At 41.6% G+C, this 15,561-nt stretch overlaps 1 protein-coding gene across 1 annotated transcript; it reads left to right on the forward strand.

The window, feature by feature from the left end:
- Positions 1 to 9,203: 9,203 nt before the first annotated feature.
- Positions 9,204 to 9,897, forward strand: LOC118472905 (protein MATERNALLY EXPRESSED GENE 3). Its single transcript, XM_035960851.1, has 2 exons — positions 9,204 to 9,394; positions 9,630 to 9,897. The coding sequence occupies exons 1-2, from the start codon at positions 9,325 to 9,327 to the stop codon at positions 9,809 to 9,811; spliced, it is 252 nt and encodes an 83-aa protein (XP_035816744.1). The 5' UTR covers positions 9,204 to 9,324; the 3' UTR covers positions 9,812 to 9,897.
- Positions 9,898 to 15,561: the final 5,664 nt, after the last annotated feature.

Here is a 15,561-nt window from a genome sequence, read left to right on the forward strand (position 1 = left end):
GGCGAGGCAGGGTAACACTACGAGGCCTTTACAAAGTTCCACTAGCTTCAGAAAACCCGCTACAGTTTATAGGAAGCTCCAGTGCAGGAATCCCTTGCCTGACCGCCATCGCAGCAAAATCAACCAAGGACCTCCCTACACTGACCACTCCCCTACTGCCCTTGCCCCTTTCGGGTAAGGTAGTCATCCAATATCTTTCCTAGTTAATCAACCAAGGGCGTCCCATTAAACCCTTGTGGTAGCACTGTTTTCCTGGGTGGTTCTCCATGTTCCAATTAACATAATGATCTTAACATGAACAATAAATAACAACTGATAACAAAAGTATAATCATGAATAGTGTAATCTTCATACCCAAAACCACATAAAGCAATAGCAGGTACTACCCAAAAAGTTTAGTGGAGTCAAGGTATAAAGATAATCAAACTAGGGTAACCTGTTGGGTCCCATCAAAATTAACCTATGCAGATCATTATGATTTATCAAAACATGACTGGGTAAAAAGAAGTGATCAAGGGCACAACTTGCCTGGGACTTGAGATTCCAGGTACCAACTTGCTCATCAGGTGACTCGTGACCTCACGCTAGTCGTAGCAATACAAACACAAATTTAACATCACACCAAACATAAGAATAAACTGCATAATAATAATCTATGTGTCGCTACGAGATCGTGGGCTCGAGAATCACTAAATTCGGGGCTACGGTTATGAAGTTATGGTTTATGGGAGATAATTGTGATTTAAATGTTAAACTATATTATAAATTAGTTAATATACATCATATGAGGAAATATACTCATAATAGTTAAGTAAAATTTAATCCAGGTTATAACTTGCTTAGAAATCATATCATAATCAAATCACTATCATAATCTAGTTTAACTTTGGTTAAAAGGTATAATCTACTGAACATAGGCTAAACAAATATCTAACTATAAAAATATCCATAGTTCAGACAATAATTTTATGAAGTTAACGCAATTTGAATGGATCAAATCGGAGTCAAAATGAGTAAGTTATGGAATAAACAAGTTTCTATTTATTTTTAACACTTATTTTATGAATTCTGCGATTTATGTGCTGCAGATGCAAATACCAGAGAGCTCGGGGTTATTTTTATAAATTACAGGGCCTCGGTTGTAAGGGTTTCTTTATACTTGAGGACGGCGGGTTGATTGTATAAAAGTGCAGGTGCTCTTTATCAAAAGACCATGGCCGAAAGGGTATCGTGCACTCAGAGCCGTCCGATTAAAAGGTGACGACGCAGATTAGATCATGCCTTTAAATGAACCGGTACAAACAGAGGCCGCCAGATCTGTATCGGACGGCCGCGAATCAATCTGCGAAGGGGTATACGATCCACTAATCTCCACTGTTCAGACAGAACCGGACGATGTAGATTTGGTTGGATGAAGGGCTATACCTGCTCTAATCCGATCCACACGCTCCAGATCGGACGGCCGCAGGATTTCTTTTACCTCCACACACGGACGACGGCAGAGGAACGCCTCCCACAGCGGCGACCAATTCCGCGACCAATTCCGCGACGGCGCTCCCTGACAGGGAGGGTCGCGAGCCCCAATTCCAACCCCCAACTAGCGCAGTATGCATGGGAAACCAAGGCGAACCGGGAGGAGAGCTCCTTACCGTGGGTTGGCATCTGGTGGTGGCCGGCCATGGTGAGGTGTGGATCCATGGCGAAAGCGTGCTCCGATGAGCCATTCCCGCGTCGATACTAACCAACCACGCTCGGTGCGGCCATAAACTTCATCCTGGGGACGCGGCCCAGTTCCCAGACCCCAACGGAAGGCTCGGCAATGGCGCTGGCCAAAGATAGCTTGCGGCGGCACCCTTCTCCTACTTCGCCTCGCCGTGATGCGATGATGAGCTGGGGCGAGCGCTGGGTTTATATAGTACGGGGCACGAGGGCAGGCAGAATCCGATCCCGAGAATCTCGCCAGGTTCGCGGCCGTCCCATCTGTCAGCTGGCCGTAGCAATCGCGGATTCGTCGTGTGTTCGTTGCAATGGCCGATCGATTTTGGCGGTAGAAGATGGACCTACCAATCCTGGGCCCACATGGCGGCGAAAGAGTACGCGTGGTGAGCACGTCGGTGTCCTGGTGCACGCGCGTGGTCGGGATCCAAACAACCCAGCCACCATGGCGTGTCCCAGTCCGTTGCGAAGAAGCAGGGAAGACGCTTCTGCCAAGGGGACCCACATGGCAGCGAGTGAGGGGTTTTCCAGGCCGCACGATAGGGACAGAAAGTGGGCTTGTGCACAGACGCGGTTGGTGGGCCGGAGGGAGAGGAATTCAGCCAAGTAAAGTCTTTTCTTTTTATTTATTTATATTTGTTTTCTATTTTCAAATCCTAGTTTTCAAACCGAGGTTTAAATTCAACCAAAGCCTAAATACCAATTTCTAACTGCACAAGTAAAATTTCAGCATGAGATGCAACACAAAATTTTACTAATCTTCCCTTTTAGTTGAGAAATTGTTTTTAAATATGCCATGCACACATGTCATATTTATTCTTAAGAAAATATGGTTTTAAGTATTGTGGTTAAAATTTCATATCAAAGTGAATATTCATTACTTGATTATTTTTAGGAGGAAGTAATGTATTTTTTTCCTATCATGAGTTACTTGAACACGTAAAAAAATATTATATATATATATATATATATTCTTAGGAGGGAATAATCCATTAATTGATTATGCGCAAAGAAAAGGAATCCGAATAATCTCCAAAGGTTGCATAATTCCCAAAACACTAACATCTAAATTTATTTATTTTATTAATTTTTTTACCAATTTTGGGCTTTACATGCGGCCTGGCGTGGCCCACGCAGCTAGCCCGCCTCGCCCCCAGCCGAGCTCCCGCAGCCACCCTGCGTGATCCCTGGCCAGGCTGATGTCTAGCCGAGCCTTCCCTGCCACGACACGCCCTTGTATGGTGCTGCTGCGCACCGCTCAGCCCTGACTCTACCAAGCAGACGCCACCGCCGTCAGCCCCACCTGCCGTAGTGCCCGCCACGTCGGCGTCGCGCCCGCTCCGGCAGGCCAATCCGTTTTCCTACTGTGGTCGTTCGTGCAGTATGGAATAGGAAAAAAAAGGAAACCGCCCCGTGTGGCCCCACCTGCATGCCCATTCGTTGCCTAGCGCCACGGCGCGATCTTCTCACTGCACACATGATCGCAGCACGGAAAGGAGAACCGTCATAGGCCCCTGTATGTTCCTTCCTATACGATATCCTCATTGCACATAATGTGTGTGGGAAAGTGTAAGACCTAAAATTGGTAGGAGAAAAAAAACACATATATCATAAAATAATAAAATAAAGAAATAAGAATATATACTAGTTTTGGGAGAATTTTAAAAGACCCTTGAAAATCTAATAGAAATCTCCCTCCTCATGTTTAAACAATAATATTAAGTTAAATTAAGTGACCAACAAATAGGTAATGAGAAGTAGACCTCTTGCCAATGACTTTGTAGTAATGCATATTATGGACAACATAAATTATACCTCTAATTTTAAATGAAGACATTAAATTAGAAAATGAGAAAAGGGAATTATCATGAAACCATTTATCTAAATGAGTAAAAACAATTAAAAGTAATTCTACGTCATGCTGGAGTTTTGTATGCGCATTTAGATTAATATTAATTTGAGGATCCAAACTAAATTTGCAATAGAATTTTATTTTGAAAGCTAAACCAAAAATAGAAAAGGATTAAAACAAATCGGAAAACATAAAAAGGAAGCCTACGACCTTACCTTTGCATGTTGGCCTGTCGACCCATATTCCTAGCTAGCTCCCGCGTAGCCCACAACCCCTTCCACGTTCTTTTTTTAATTTTTTATTTAATGAGCTAGACGCTTGCATCAGTAGGGCGTTAGCTAGCCTTGACGCAGGCGACTCCATCGCCCTGGCCAGTGTTTGGGTTCCAGAACCATACCTGCATGTACTGTGAAGCCTCAGCAGCCGATGTAGAGTCAGCGTGTAGAACGGTAAACTCTTTGGTCTTGTTGTCTGTTACAACAAAAGCCGTGATATACGCCTCAGCCGTTTCACCCACGTATTTGTGGCTATAAAACTTGAGCTCGACAGCTGCCTCGCCTTCGAGTAGAGATGCCGTAGCGCCGGCTCACCTAGGAATCCTACCGACCGGATGCCTTTGGGCTCCTATAAACTCCTGACCGCCTAGTCGTAGCCACCGTCGTATGCATCTGCGTCGAGCTGAGAGAGAAGAATCAAAGAGAGAGAGAGAGACCGCAGGATATACGGTAATCCCGTGCGCGATCGTGGAGGGAAGACTTCGGTGATTTGTGGGGAGGAGCGTGAAGCTTGATCCTGTCGGAATCTGGCTGACCATAGCCGGGATTTGTCGCCGGACTTCGCAGTGTTGCCGATCCGCGTACCCCAACGTCGCCGCGCTGCTCTGCTGAATGATCACCGGTGTGTACCCTTCCTTTGTATTTTTCAGTCCCTCTATTCGTTTAGCACCTGGGTAATCGGAGTTTAGCGCGCGAAATCGCCAGTGGGGGTCATCGGTACGCCCTCCGCCGAGGCTCTATACAGCGCCGCCAGGCTGGGTCACTCAGGGGAAGAAGACGAGCTCGCGGCCGTTGCCTTCGCGATGGACGGTCTGGATCGGAACCTAGATAGCGTTGGGTTATATCAAATCATATCCGTCGGATTCTGATCCAGTGGCCGGGATTTTGTATTGGTTCGATATAGATAGGTTCTAATCTGGGACGTTGAAATCTGATCGGATGCCCCTAGCTCACCCGTACCCCTTCGGTTTGGCAAAATCACTAAAGAGTCCCTAGGCTTACTGATAAACAACCCACAGTCCTGCTGCTGGCGCTCTATGTCTTAGAAACTATTACTCCGAGGCCCCTGTGTTTTTCTGAAATTAGTGCACAGTCCAGTCAGTGAATAACATTTATAAAACCATTTAGAAAATGATTTATAATGTAAAAATAATTGTTAGAACTGGTTTAATTCATAGAAAATTCATATTAGGTCCAAATTGACCCATTCAAATTTCTATAATTTTATAATATTATTGTTTATCAAATTGTGCCACTGATTTGGCATGAAAGCCACTTTAAAATTTATTTCCTAATTAATCCTATATCAAATACATAAAACCCTTGGAAATTCATAACTCCTTCGTTTTAATTCCGATTTGACCCGTTCCAAGTGCGTTAGCTTCATATGAATATTTACTATGCAATAACAACACTTATTATACCATGTCTCATTCTTTTATAATTATGTATTTATTTAACTTATGATTGGTTAGTCTTGTTAATCTGTTTATCATTATAATCTATTCAAATATGATCTATGGCCCATTTATAACTTAGATCAAAGTGAGTTAATTATTTATAAGATATTCTCTAATATGATTTATACTAACCAATTTATAATATAGTTTAATATTTTAATCACGTAAATCTTCTATAAAATCATAACTCCTTAATTGTAACTCCAATCTCAGTAGTTCTCGATCCCACGATCTCGTAGCATCGCGTAGAATGTTATTACACAGTTTGTTCTTATGTTTGATGTGATGTTAATTTTGCCTATACCATGTTTGTTTGTATTGCCACGATTAGCAGTGAGATCATGAGTCACTTGAAGAGCAAGTTGGTACCTGGAATCTCAAGTCCCAGACAAGTTGTGCCCTTGACCACTTTTTACCCAATAATGTTCTTTAATATCATTTATTCATGCATAGGTTAATTTTGATGGGACCCAATAGGTCACCCTAGATTGTTTATCTCATTACCTTGTTTACCCCTAATCACTTGGGTAGTTTGCTATTGCTTTACATGGTTTTGGGATAATTATTTATATCTATGTTCCAATTCTTTTGTTATTCTATTTATGTTCATGTCAAGATCATCAATGTTAATTGGAACATAGAGCTTAACTTGAGTAACACGTGCCACCACAAGGGTTTAATGGGACGCCCTTGGCTGACTAATTAGGAAAGCTAGTGGAAGACTACCTTACCCGAAAGGGGCAAGGGCAGTAGGGGAGTTGCATGCAAGGAGGTTCTCGGGTTGATTTGCTGCGATGGCGGTCAGACGGGGGATTCTTGCAAGTGCTCTTCCCATAAACTGTAGCGGGTTTTTGGAAGCTAGTGGAACTTTGTAAAGGCCTCGTAGTGGATCCCTAGCCATTCACCTTGGTAGTGTCTAAGGGTCTGGCTAGCCCTGGTGACATGGGAAACACGACTTGTGGGTAAAGGGTACAACCTCTGCAGAGTGTAAAACTGGTATACTAGCCGAGCTCACGGTCATGAGCAGCTCAGGACTCTCTGATGATTAATTTATGGAACTTAAACTCAATTTGTCATATGCATTTGCATGGGATTTGTTATTAATTTTGTTCTATTATTTTATTATGGTTTGGTATGCACTTACACTTAGTAACTGCTAATAAAATTTTGACCAACTTATAAAAGCAATTCTCAGCTTTAACCTCTATTGTTGATCAGCCTTACACTTCATGAACTCCCACCTTTGGTAAGTTCATGCCACATTATTCCCCACAACTTGTTGAGCGATGAACACGTGTGAGCTCACCCTTGCTGTCTCACACCCCCCACAGGTCAAGAACAGGTATCACTGGAGGAGGCGCATGGTGGATGTGCCATGTGTTCGTGTGAGGTCTAGGTCGTCGTCTCCCAGTTGACTTTCTGGCGCCAAGGATATATTTCAGATCCTGTTATATTTATATTTTATTTTGTAAGTCTTCCGCTATGTAATAAATACTCTGATTATTGTGACATTTATCTCTATACAATCTGTTATTATATATGTTGTCTTCTTTGGCGCATGTATGAGATGCACCCGGCTTTGTTCCTTAAAACCGGGTGTGACAGAAAGAAAACTGACTGCCACGTATTAATGCCTGGTTGGCCATGTGCAACGCTGTTCCGTGTATGGCCACACTAGATCCGGTCGGTTTTTCTGCGTTTTCAAACCCGTGGCCATCCGTGTGGTGAGTTTTAACCAATGAAAATACGTAGCATCACATTAAATGCGCAAAATATTAATTTTTTCAATATATTTTACGTCGCAAACATGATTTGACTAGTTTCAGTAGCGTTAACTTTGTAACCTCGTCGCGTACGAGTCAGTAGCATTGTTTTGTCGTGAACATGTTTTAACTAATTAATTAATTATTTGTTAGTCTGATTAAAACTAATTTGTAGTTTTAGTTTATACTTTTATAATAAATATTAGCATGATTAATGTCAACGTAAATGTTTTCGAATTAATACTTGTTTAGTTTAATCTCGTTATCTGTTAGCGAGTATCACACGTCGTCACACTATCTGCGCACATCATCACGCTACTCACGCGTGATGTGCTCGTTGACGTGCAGATTCGCGCGTCATTCATGCTAGTCGCGCACACTGTTTCGTGCGTCGTCCGCGTGCTATGTCGCGCGTGGCCGCGCGCCGTTCACACGCTGTCGTGTTGTTTCGCGCGTCGTGATTTCGCCTCGCTTAGAATCTCTCTTTTTAATTAAATTACTTATTTAATAACAGTTGTTCGTGTAGCAGATTAATCGAACTAAATAGTAGATATAATTTATATTTGAAAAGGTCGAATTAAATGTTATAGTTAATACCTGTTTGGTATAAATGCGATAACTTCTTGACCATAGCTCCGATTTCCGCATTTCTTTTCCTCGCGCCACCATATAAGCGAGCTTTATTTTTTATTGCATGCTTTATAATATTTTATCCTGTATGGTGTAATGTTCTTATGCAAGTATATGTTTGCTTGTGCTTGTTTGTCTTGTGCGTCGTTAATAGATTGCGATCTGTTCCTGAGCTTCGAGGAATCGACAATCAAGATTTGGTGAACCACGGGTCCTGAGATGAAGTTCTTTGAGTCCTACGAAGTCGAAGACCCTGAGCATCGGTTTGGTGAAGGCAAGTATCCTCTGACCTATTATGTCTCATTTACTTTATAATTCATCAACCCGCATACCATGATCAACCTAAGGATTGACTAGTATTCTGTTTTCATGTCAATGTTTACCCTTTGGGTATTGATTATTATGATTAGTTCTATGCTAGCGCTTTACTTTTAATCAATGAACATGATGAGATACAATGATGATACTATGATTTTTTTGGATATGATGATATACTTGTGGCACTTTAGGGGACTCGAGCGGTTTCTCGAGCGCCTCTCCATAAGGACTTGTTCGTTGGATGACCACCCAGGAAAACGGTGCAACCATGAGGGTGGTACGGGACGCCCTTAGCTAATTAATTAGAAGAACTGAGGTGTAGTTCGCTTCGTCGTCGTGCCGTCAATGGGCTCGGTGTATGCGGCTCGCTCTGCCTAGGGTGGAGTGCCCCTTGGGGAGGAGTGCGGTACATTTAGGAAATCTAACGGGCGGCTACACCCTCAGGGAATCTTTGTAAAGGCTTCGTAGTGAATCCTTGGCCATTCACATCGGGAGTGAATAAGGGTCTTGCAAGCCCGAGCTAGAGAGGGAATCACGGCTCGTTGGTAAAGTGCGCAACCTCTACAGAGTGTTATGAAACTGATATATCAACCGTGCTCGCGGTTATGAGCGGCCTTGGGAGCTCCATTGATTAGAGACACATTGAATCAGGACTACTTTGTTTGCAGATGATGATGAGGATAATGCTGGTTTCTATTGTGATTATGATTATGATTATGGTTTCTGGTATTCCTTCCGTTTGGAAAGAGTACTTTTGGGTTAACAACTTGGGTTAATGTTAAAACCTGGCTATCTACTAGTAATAATTACCTGATCAACTAAAAGCAACTGCTTGACCTTAACCCCACATAAAAGCTAGTCCACTACAGCCAAACGGGACATTTGCTGAGTACATTGATGTGTACTCACCCTTGCTTTCAAAAAACACCAGGTTGCCTTTGGTGCAATCTATGCTCAGGTAAAGAAGGTGTCGAGGCGGATCTCCAGGAGCTCCAGGACTTCGACGAGTTCGAGGATTAGGCTAGCGACCTCCCCCAGTCAGCTGCCTGTGGTGGGTTAATTTACGTTGGCTACGTTTTGATTCTATGTACTTTGATTTATATTATGTAAATGACTCTAGTCTTTAATATTATTGCTTACTCTTTATTGTTATTCGACGCATTGTGCTATGATGAGTCATTTATGTAATCGCTATGTACGTGAGTTCTGATCCTGGCACGAGCATGGTTCGCATTCGGTTTACCTTCTAAAACCTAGTGTGACAGGTGGCATAGCAGGAGTGGAGGGCAGCGACGGTTGCACAACGCTGCATGCAGTGGCTTGCATATGTAGCTCCTCGTTGGCGATGCGTGTGCGACCAAGAGCTCTCGGCACAGGCAGGTAGTAGTAGAGCCAGAAATGTAACCTTGGGTTTTCCCACACCTCAAATAGATATAGATATAGGGATATAGATAGATATAGCAAATTCACCAAATAATATAGGGGTATAGATATAGATATAATAAGGGGTATAGATATAGATATAGATATATAGAAGATATAGATAGATAGATATGATAGAATAGATAACTTACAATTTTGTCTAAAAGAACTCTTATCCTATACCTTCTACTAGGTCATGTCACAGATGATGTCGGTGTTTCTACTCCAACTAAAGAAGGAATTATGCAAGGAAACGGAGCACGATGCGTTGTAGGGTTTCCTCCATGCAAAGATAACAAGTGCTACTACTGCATTGGGGGACGAACTCATGCTCGCTACTCTACGATGGCTGAGTGTAGTCATGCCTGCTTCTAAACAAAAATTAAGATCGCTGTTATTATATACATTGTAATGGTAGGTAATGCTATTAATAATATATGGGAATTTTAGTTTTGGTATTATACGTTTTCCAATTCACAAAATTTAGTCAAAATCTAACCAATTTTTTAGAGGACTTAAATATAAAGTATGTTTCCCTATAAATTTTAATGAAAAAAATATTAGAACGCTTTGGGATGCCTCCATCAGCTCGCGGATGCTGTTGTGGATAGACAACGGTATCGGTATAAATCACACTGCACAGAATGAGGACGTTTCTAGGAGAACGTGCATTCGGTCACGTTAGCGGAAAAATCCTGAGTAGCAGTAGTTGCCTGCCATATCGTGTCAACACCACGAATGTTTCGTGCGACACAGAAGGTTTGCGGCTTGCTGTGGCATTAATCCGGCTGCGGCTTGTACAGTATTTTGTCTCTATGGATTGCAGCTGCAGCCGTCCGAACAGCTGCAGGTCCTGTGGTTACAGGGCAGCCGAACAAGTCGTTGGTGCGAGGTCGGAGCAGTGGCAACCTGATGCTCAAGGTGGTTCCAGATGTCCACTCAGACAGATGCTAGAGGCTTTTGGATGCGACATGCCTCATCAGGGGAAGTGGATCCTAAAGCCGATGTTGCCCGCTAAGAGCAGGGTGCTCCAAGCCAAGAAACATCCCAGAAAGGGAAGGAGGTGGCGCCGAACGAGGGTGGATCAAGCGACGATCGCAATAGGTCACCCGATTGGGGAGACTCCTCGCAAATAGTAACGATAAGGTCATTAGGACCTTTTGGGGGCACATGGCACGATCATGAGAGTTAGACTTCCTTGTTAGACTTTCTTTTTTTGTCACATCCTTACATCTATTTTCTCAGCCCTATGACGTCAGCCCCTTGTAGCACCCCGAAAATCCAAACCTAGAAAATTTCTCAAACTCGCTCTAAATTAAAAATGAATTTTAAATTTTGTTTCAAAATGTTTTCTTGCAAGTTGATCTCAACAAAGAAAATATAGTGGTCTTCCTTATCTCCGAAATTCTTTTCAAAATATCCTACAAATATTTCCCTAGTGATCCCCTCAAATTCTTTTCAGAAATACTGGCTAAATGTTCCACCGATATTTCTCCAAATATTTTTCTCCTAAGAAATACCCTCGGAATCACTTTTAAAATCCCTACAAATATTTTCTTAATAATTTTCCTTATGCTCATACGTATACATACGCCTCCGGGGTCATACAGTGAGCTCTACAAGCTAATTTCACTTATCCATAGCTAATACATGTTTTATCTCTCACTAATCCTCGACTCCTCCCCTAATCCCCCACCTTGCCCATTAATAGAGGGGCAAGGGGCCCACTCATGCCATCCCAAGCCATTTCATGGCTACTCAATCCCACTCGCTGACTTACTCCCACTCTAACACAAGCACAACACGCGCACAAGGATCGTTCGGTTGTTCATTCAATTGTTCGTCCAAATGTTCATAGTTCGTTCGTTCGTTCCTCCGATTGTTCGATCATCCATCCGATCGTTCATGGTTCATTTGTTCATCCGTCCAATCATTCGATCGTTCGTCCGTTCGTTTGTCCAAATAATCTTTGTCCAGCCATTATACTGCCAAAATTCTGATCGCTCGTTCGTCCGATCGTTCATCTGTTCGTTCATAATCCATGTTCATAGTTCGTTCCTACGAACTATTCATCGTTCGTTCATAATACCTATTCATCATTCGTCCAAACGAACTATTCATCGATCATCAGATAATTCATAATCACTATTCATCATTCATCCGATCATTCATCATACTATCCATCGTTACTATTCATTGTTCATCCGATCGCCCAAATATTCAACTGCTCATCCATCATGATGATGAGCTCACATAAAACCTGCCAGACTAATATCTCAGCCATACGAACTCTGGTGACTGTGATTTTCCTTCTAGTTAGAACTTCACGGTTGGTCACACATCCCAGAATTGCTCTAAGTTGAGAACGCTTAACTTCGAGGTTCTTTCGAACCAGGCTTTCAAAAAGAAAGGCGAACCATGTTTGTATAGATATGTAGCACTCCGAAAATTCAAATCTAGAAAATTTCTCAAACTCGCTCTAAATTCAAAATGAACTTTTAAATTTTGTTTCAAAATGTTTATTTGCAAGTTGATCTCAACAAAGAAAATATAGTGGTCTATATTCTCTCCAAAATTCTCCTCAAAAAGACCTACAAATATTTTCCAAGTGATCCCTTCAAATTCTTTCAGAAATATTGCCTAAATATTCCAAATATTTTTGTAGTTTGTTCATTCGTTCGTCCAAATAATCTTTGTTCAGTCGTTATGCTGCCGAAATTCCGATCGTTCGTTCGTCCGATCATTCGATCGTTCATTTGTTCATAATCCCTATTCATTGTTCGTTCATACGAACTATTTATCGTTCATCGTTCGTTCATAATCCATATTCATCGTTCATCTTTCGTTCATATGAACTATTCACCGTTAAACGGATCATTTATAATCATTATTCATCGTTCATCCTACTATTCATTGTTACTCCGATCGCCCAAATATTCAACTTCTCATCCATCATGATGATCAACTCACCTAAGACCTACCAGACCAATATCTCAGTCATACGGACTCCGAGGACTGTGATTTTCTTTCTAGTAAGAACTTCCCCTTTGGTCACCCATCCAAGAATTGCTCCAAGTTGAGCACGCTTAACTTTGAGGTTCTTTCGAAACAAGCTTCCAAAAAGAAAGGCGAAACATGTTTGTATGGATACACCATCAATCTTATAAAACCTGGCCCAAGATACCACAGCCCGTCCAGACGAGAGTATCACAGTATTCCAGTTGTCTGGGTGCTGCCTTACTCTTGTCCGACAACAGAGAAGGTAGGAACAATTGCCACCAACATAAGTATCTGCTCATGAACAGTCCAGAAATAATTCATGGCACTTTGCTTCCAAATATCTCTAAATATTCTAATTTTAGAATATTCTAGGAATATTCCTTTTCCCTTTTCCTTTTATATTCCTATGATTATAAAAACCAAAACTCCTTTGTCCAGTCTCTCATTTTGACAGTTCTGATTTCTAAATTCTTATCAAATTACCATCTATCCATCCATGTAATTCCGTAAGCATGGTTCATATTCTAGAAAACTCCAAAAATAGTCTTGTCCCATATTTCACCTATAATTTTCTATCCAAACTGATTCTTTCACCACGATTCTCATAAACAGTAAACTCTACCATACTAAACCATACGCACCCATCTATAAATACCTCCAGAGAGTTACCCTCTCCCTTCCACACCCTCAACAACCTGAGCTAAGGCAACCACCCCCCGCACTCAGTTACCTCGCTCTGCCACTACACTTCTAGTATTGGTCCACCTCCAATACACTCTTCGGGTAAGCATCTCTACTCCATCAACACAAACTACACTCAAAACTACATTCACCCATCTACCACCATTCCTGACCACTATAATGAATATTTGTTGATATACTTGCTGATTTGTATGCTTGCTTGTTCATGTTATGTAGTTATCGGAGCGTTCATGCTGTCTCGTGAAGGCCAGTTCTACAAGTCTACGCCAGACGGTGGAGCCAGAAGCCAATTCCACGAGCTCTCACCCTTTCACTGGTTAAAGCATGGCAAGCTCACTGGATCCCTTTGATGCATAAATTACATATGTTTTTCAAAGACAATCATCAGCATGTTATTTTATGCATTATATGATTTTTCTGCTAAGAGACATGTTAATATGGCAACCCAGCCTTAGAACTTTGCCGCAATTCATCTTTATACTCCTTAACATTTTTGTTACAAAAAGGTTTGAAAAAAGGTGTGAGTTTTTCAAAATAAAATGTTTTTCAAAATGTGTATGATGAAGGGTTATCACCCTTATCACCTTTGAGTGGGATGATCAGGGACTCCTCGGTGTTGGGTGGGCCTTAAGGTGATGGCTCAGCCGGGTTAGGTGTGAGAATGAAGAATTACCCCTCTCGTATAAGGACCGGTATGCCATTCTTCACTGTCTATAGTCTTATCAAGTACAACCACTCTAGACCATATGGGCAGTCGCTTGATCCAAACTTGCACGGTCGGCACCCTAGGGTTATGTTGGCTAGCGAGCACCGGGAGGACAAGGAGGGGGAAAGTTTTGTCCTGGTTTGGGCATGGAGGTGGCCATGTTACTTTTGGTATAACTGTTAAGGTAAAGACATGTAGGGGAGGAGAGAGTTTCGGTAATCCGATCTCACGACGGTGAGATTGCAGAAACCGGACTATTGGGTGAAGTGTACACCTCTTCACAGAGTTTCAAAACCTATTCGAATAGTCCGCGTCCACAGATATGAATGAGTTATGACTTGGTTTGACAATTAGTATGTTGTTTTCCAAAAATGCTTTTGACAATTGGTTTCAAAAGTTTTGATGGTTGAGCTGTGAGCTATGGTGGACGAGAAGTCCAATAGCTGTTTTTGAAATTGAAAATGAAAACCGTTGGGAAATTACCGAGATTCCTGGATGGTTTAGTCTAGGGGATTTTGTTCTATATAAAAAAATTCCTGCTCCTTTGGAAGAGGAAGCATTTTGAAAAAAGATAAAATGTTTTACAAAATAGCCCTAAACCCTAAACCATAAACCCTACTGCATAGAGAACCCCCTACAGCAAGCATGTTTACTAATGCAGGACACCTAGACTTGCAGGACACCAAGACTAAAGAATATGTATAACTATTCACAAAATTTCTTTGTACATATAACATAGAAGAAATTTTGATTGTCCTCAATGAACACAATCATGATGAAATAATAACAGAAGGACATTAAATAAAAACAGTGTTAATAAACGTAGATGAGGTAACAAAAACATATATATCGTGAAATGATTTTTTGAGGTCAAAGTGCAAGGTGGCAATAAAATGAGAGAATTCCCTATTTAACGCTACTATATGAGTGCTTCCTTCTATGGCCATGAAAATTACATACTCATTGGATGCAAGATCTAACTTTTATTCTTAATAACACTAATGTTAACTATTCCATCAAGACAATGATGAGTGCCATGTGAAAAGATGGGGCTGCACTTATGGTTTGCAATTCTGCAAGTAACAGCTAGAGCATCAGCTGGTGGAGCATTTGTGTTTCAAGCATTTGTGTTAAAAACCATCCGATATCAAAATTAGCATTTGCGTTTTAATTCCATCCTTTGATGTGTTTTTATTTGCTATCACCATTACCTTGTTATCCATCGATCTTGCCTTGATACTTATCTTTGTGCCTACTCTTTAAAAATCTCCTCTCTTCCACCTCAATTTGAGAGCGGCAATTTACCTATCTCGCCCTTGGACGTACCCTCTCCTTTTCCATTTGAAGGTCCGGTCTTAACTCCATTATTTATGGTACTTATACCCTTCGTCTTATGCCTATTTATCTCCTCTCATACATCCTTGTTTGTTATTAGCTTAAAAACCCTCGTGATATCTTTGCCCATGCCTTCCTGCTTACCTTGAACCTACCCTTTGAAGCCCCCTCTTTTCCATCACTGTTCAAGGATAATGCCTCATCTATTTCATCATTCACTACTCCCCTTCTTTGACACCTTGCAAGTTTTATCTAAAATACATTCATTGGTTGTGTGTTTTTTTGTGATCACCTTAACCCTTGTCATCCATCGATCTTTTACCTTGATGCTTATCATGTACCTGTATTTTAAAGCTTCCTCTCCCATTTGAGTTCAGGAGTG

The sequence above is a fragment of the Zea mays genome, chromosome 7 (assembly GCF_902167145.1).
Source record: "Zea mays cultivar B73 chromosome 7, Zm-B73-REFERENCE-NAM-5.0, whole genome shotgun sequence".
NCBI classification, from domain to species: Eukaryota; Viridiplantae; Streptophyta; class Magnoliopsida; order Poales; family Poaceae; genus Zea; species Zea mays.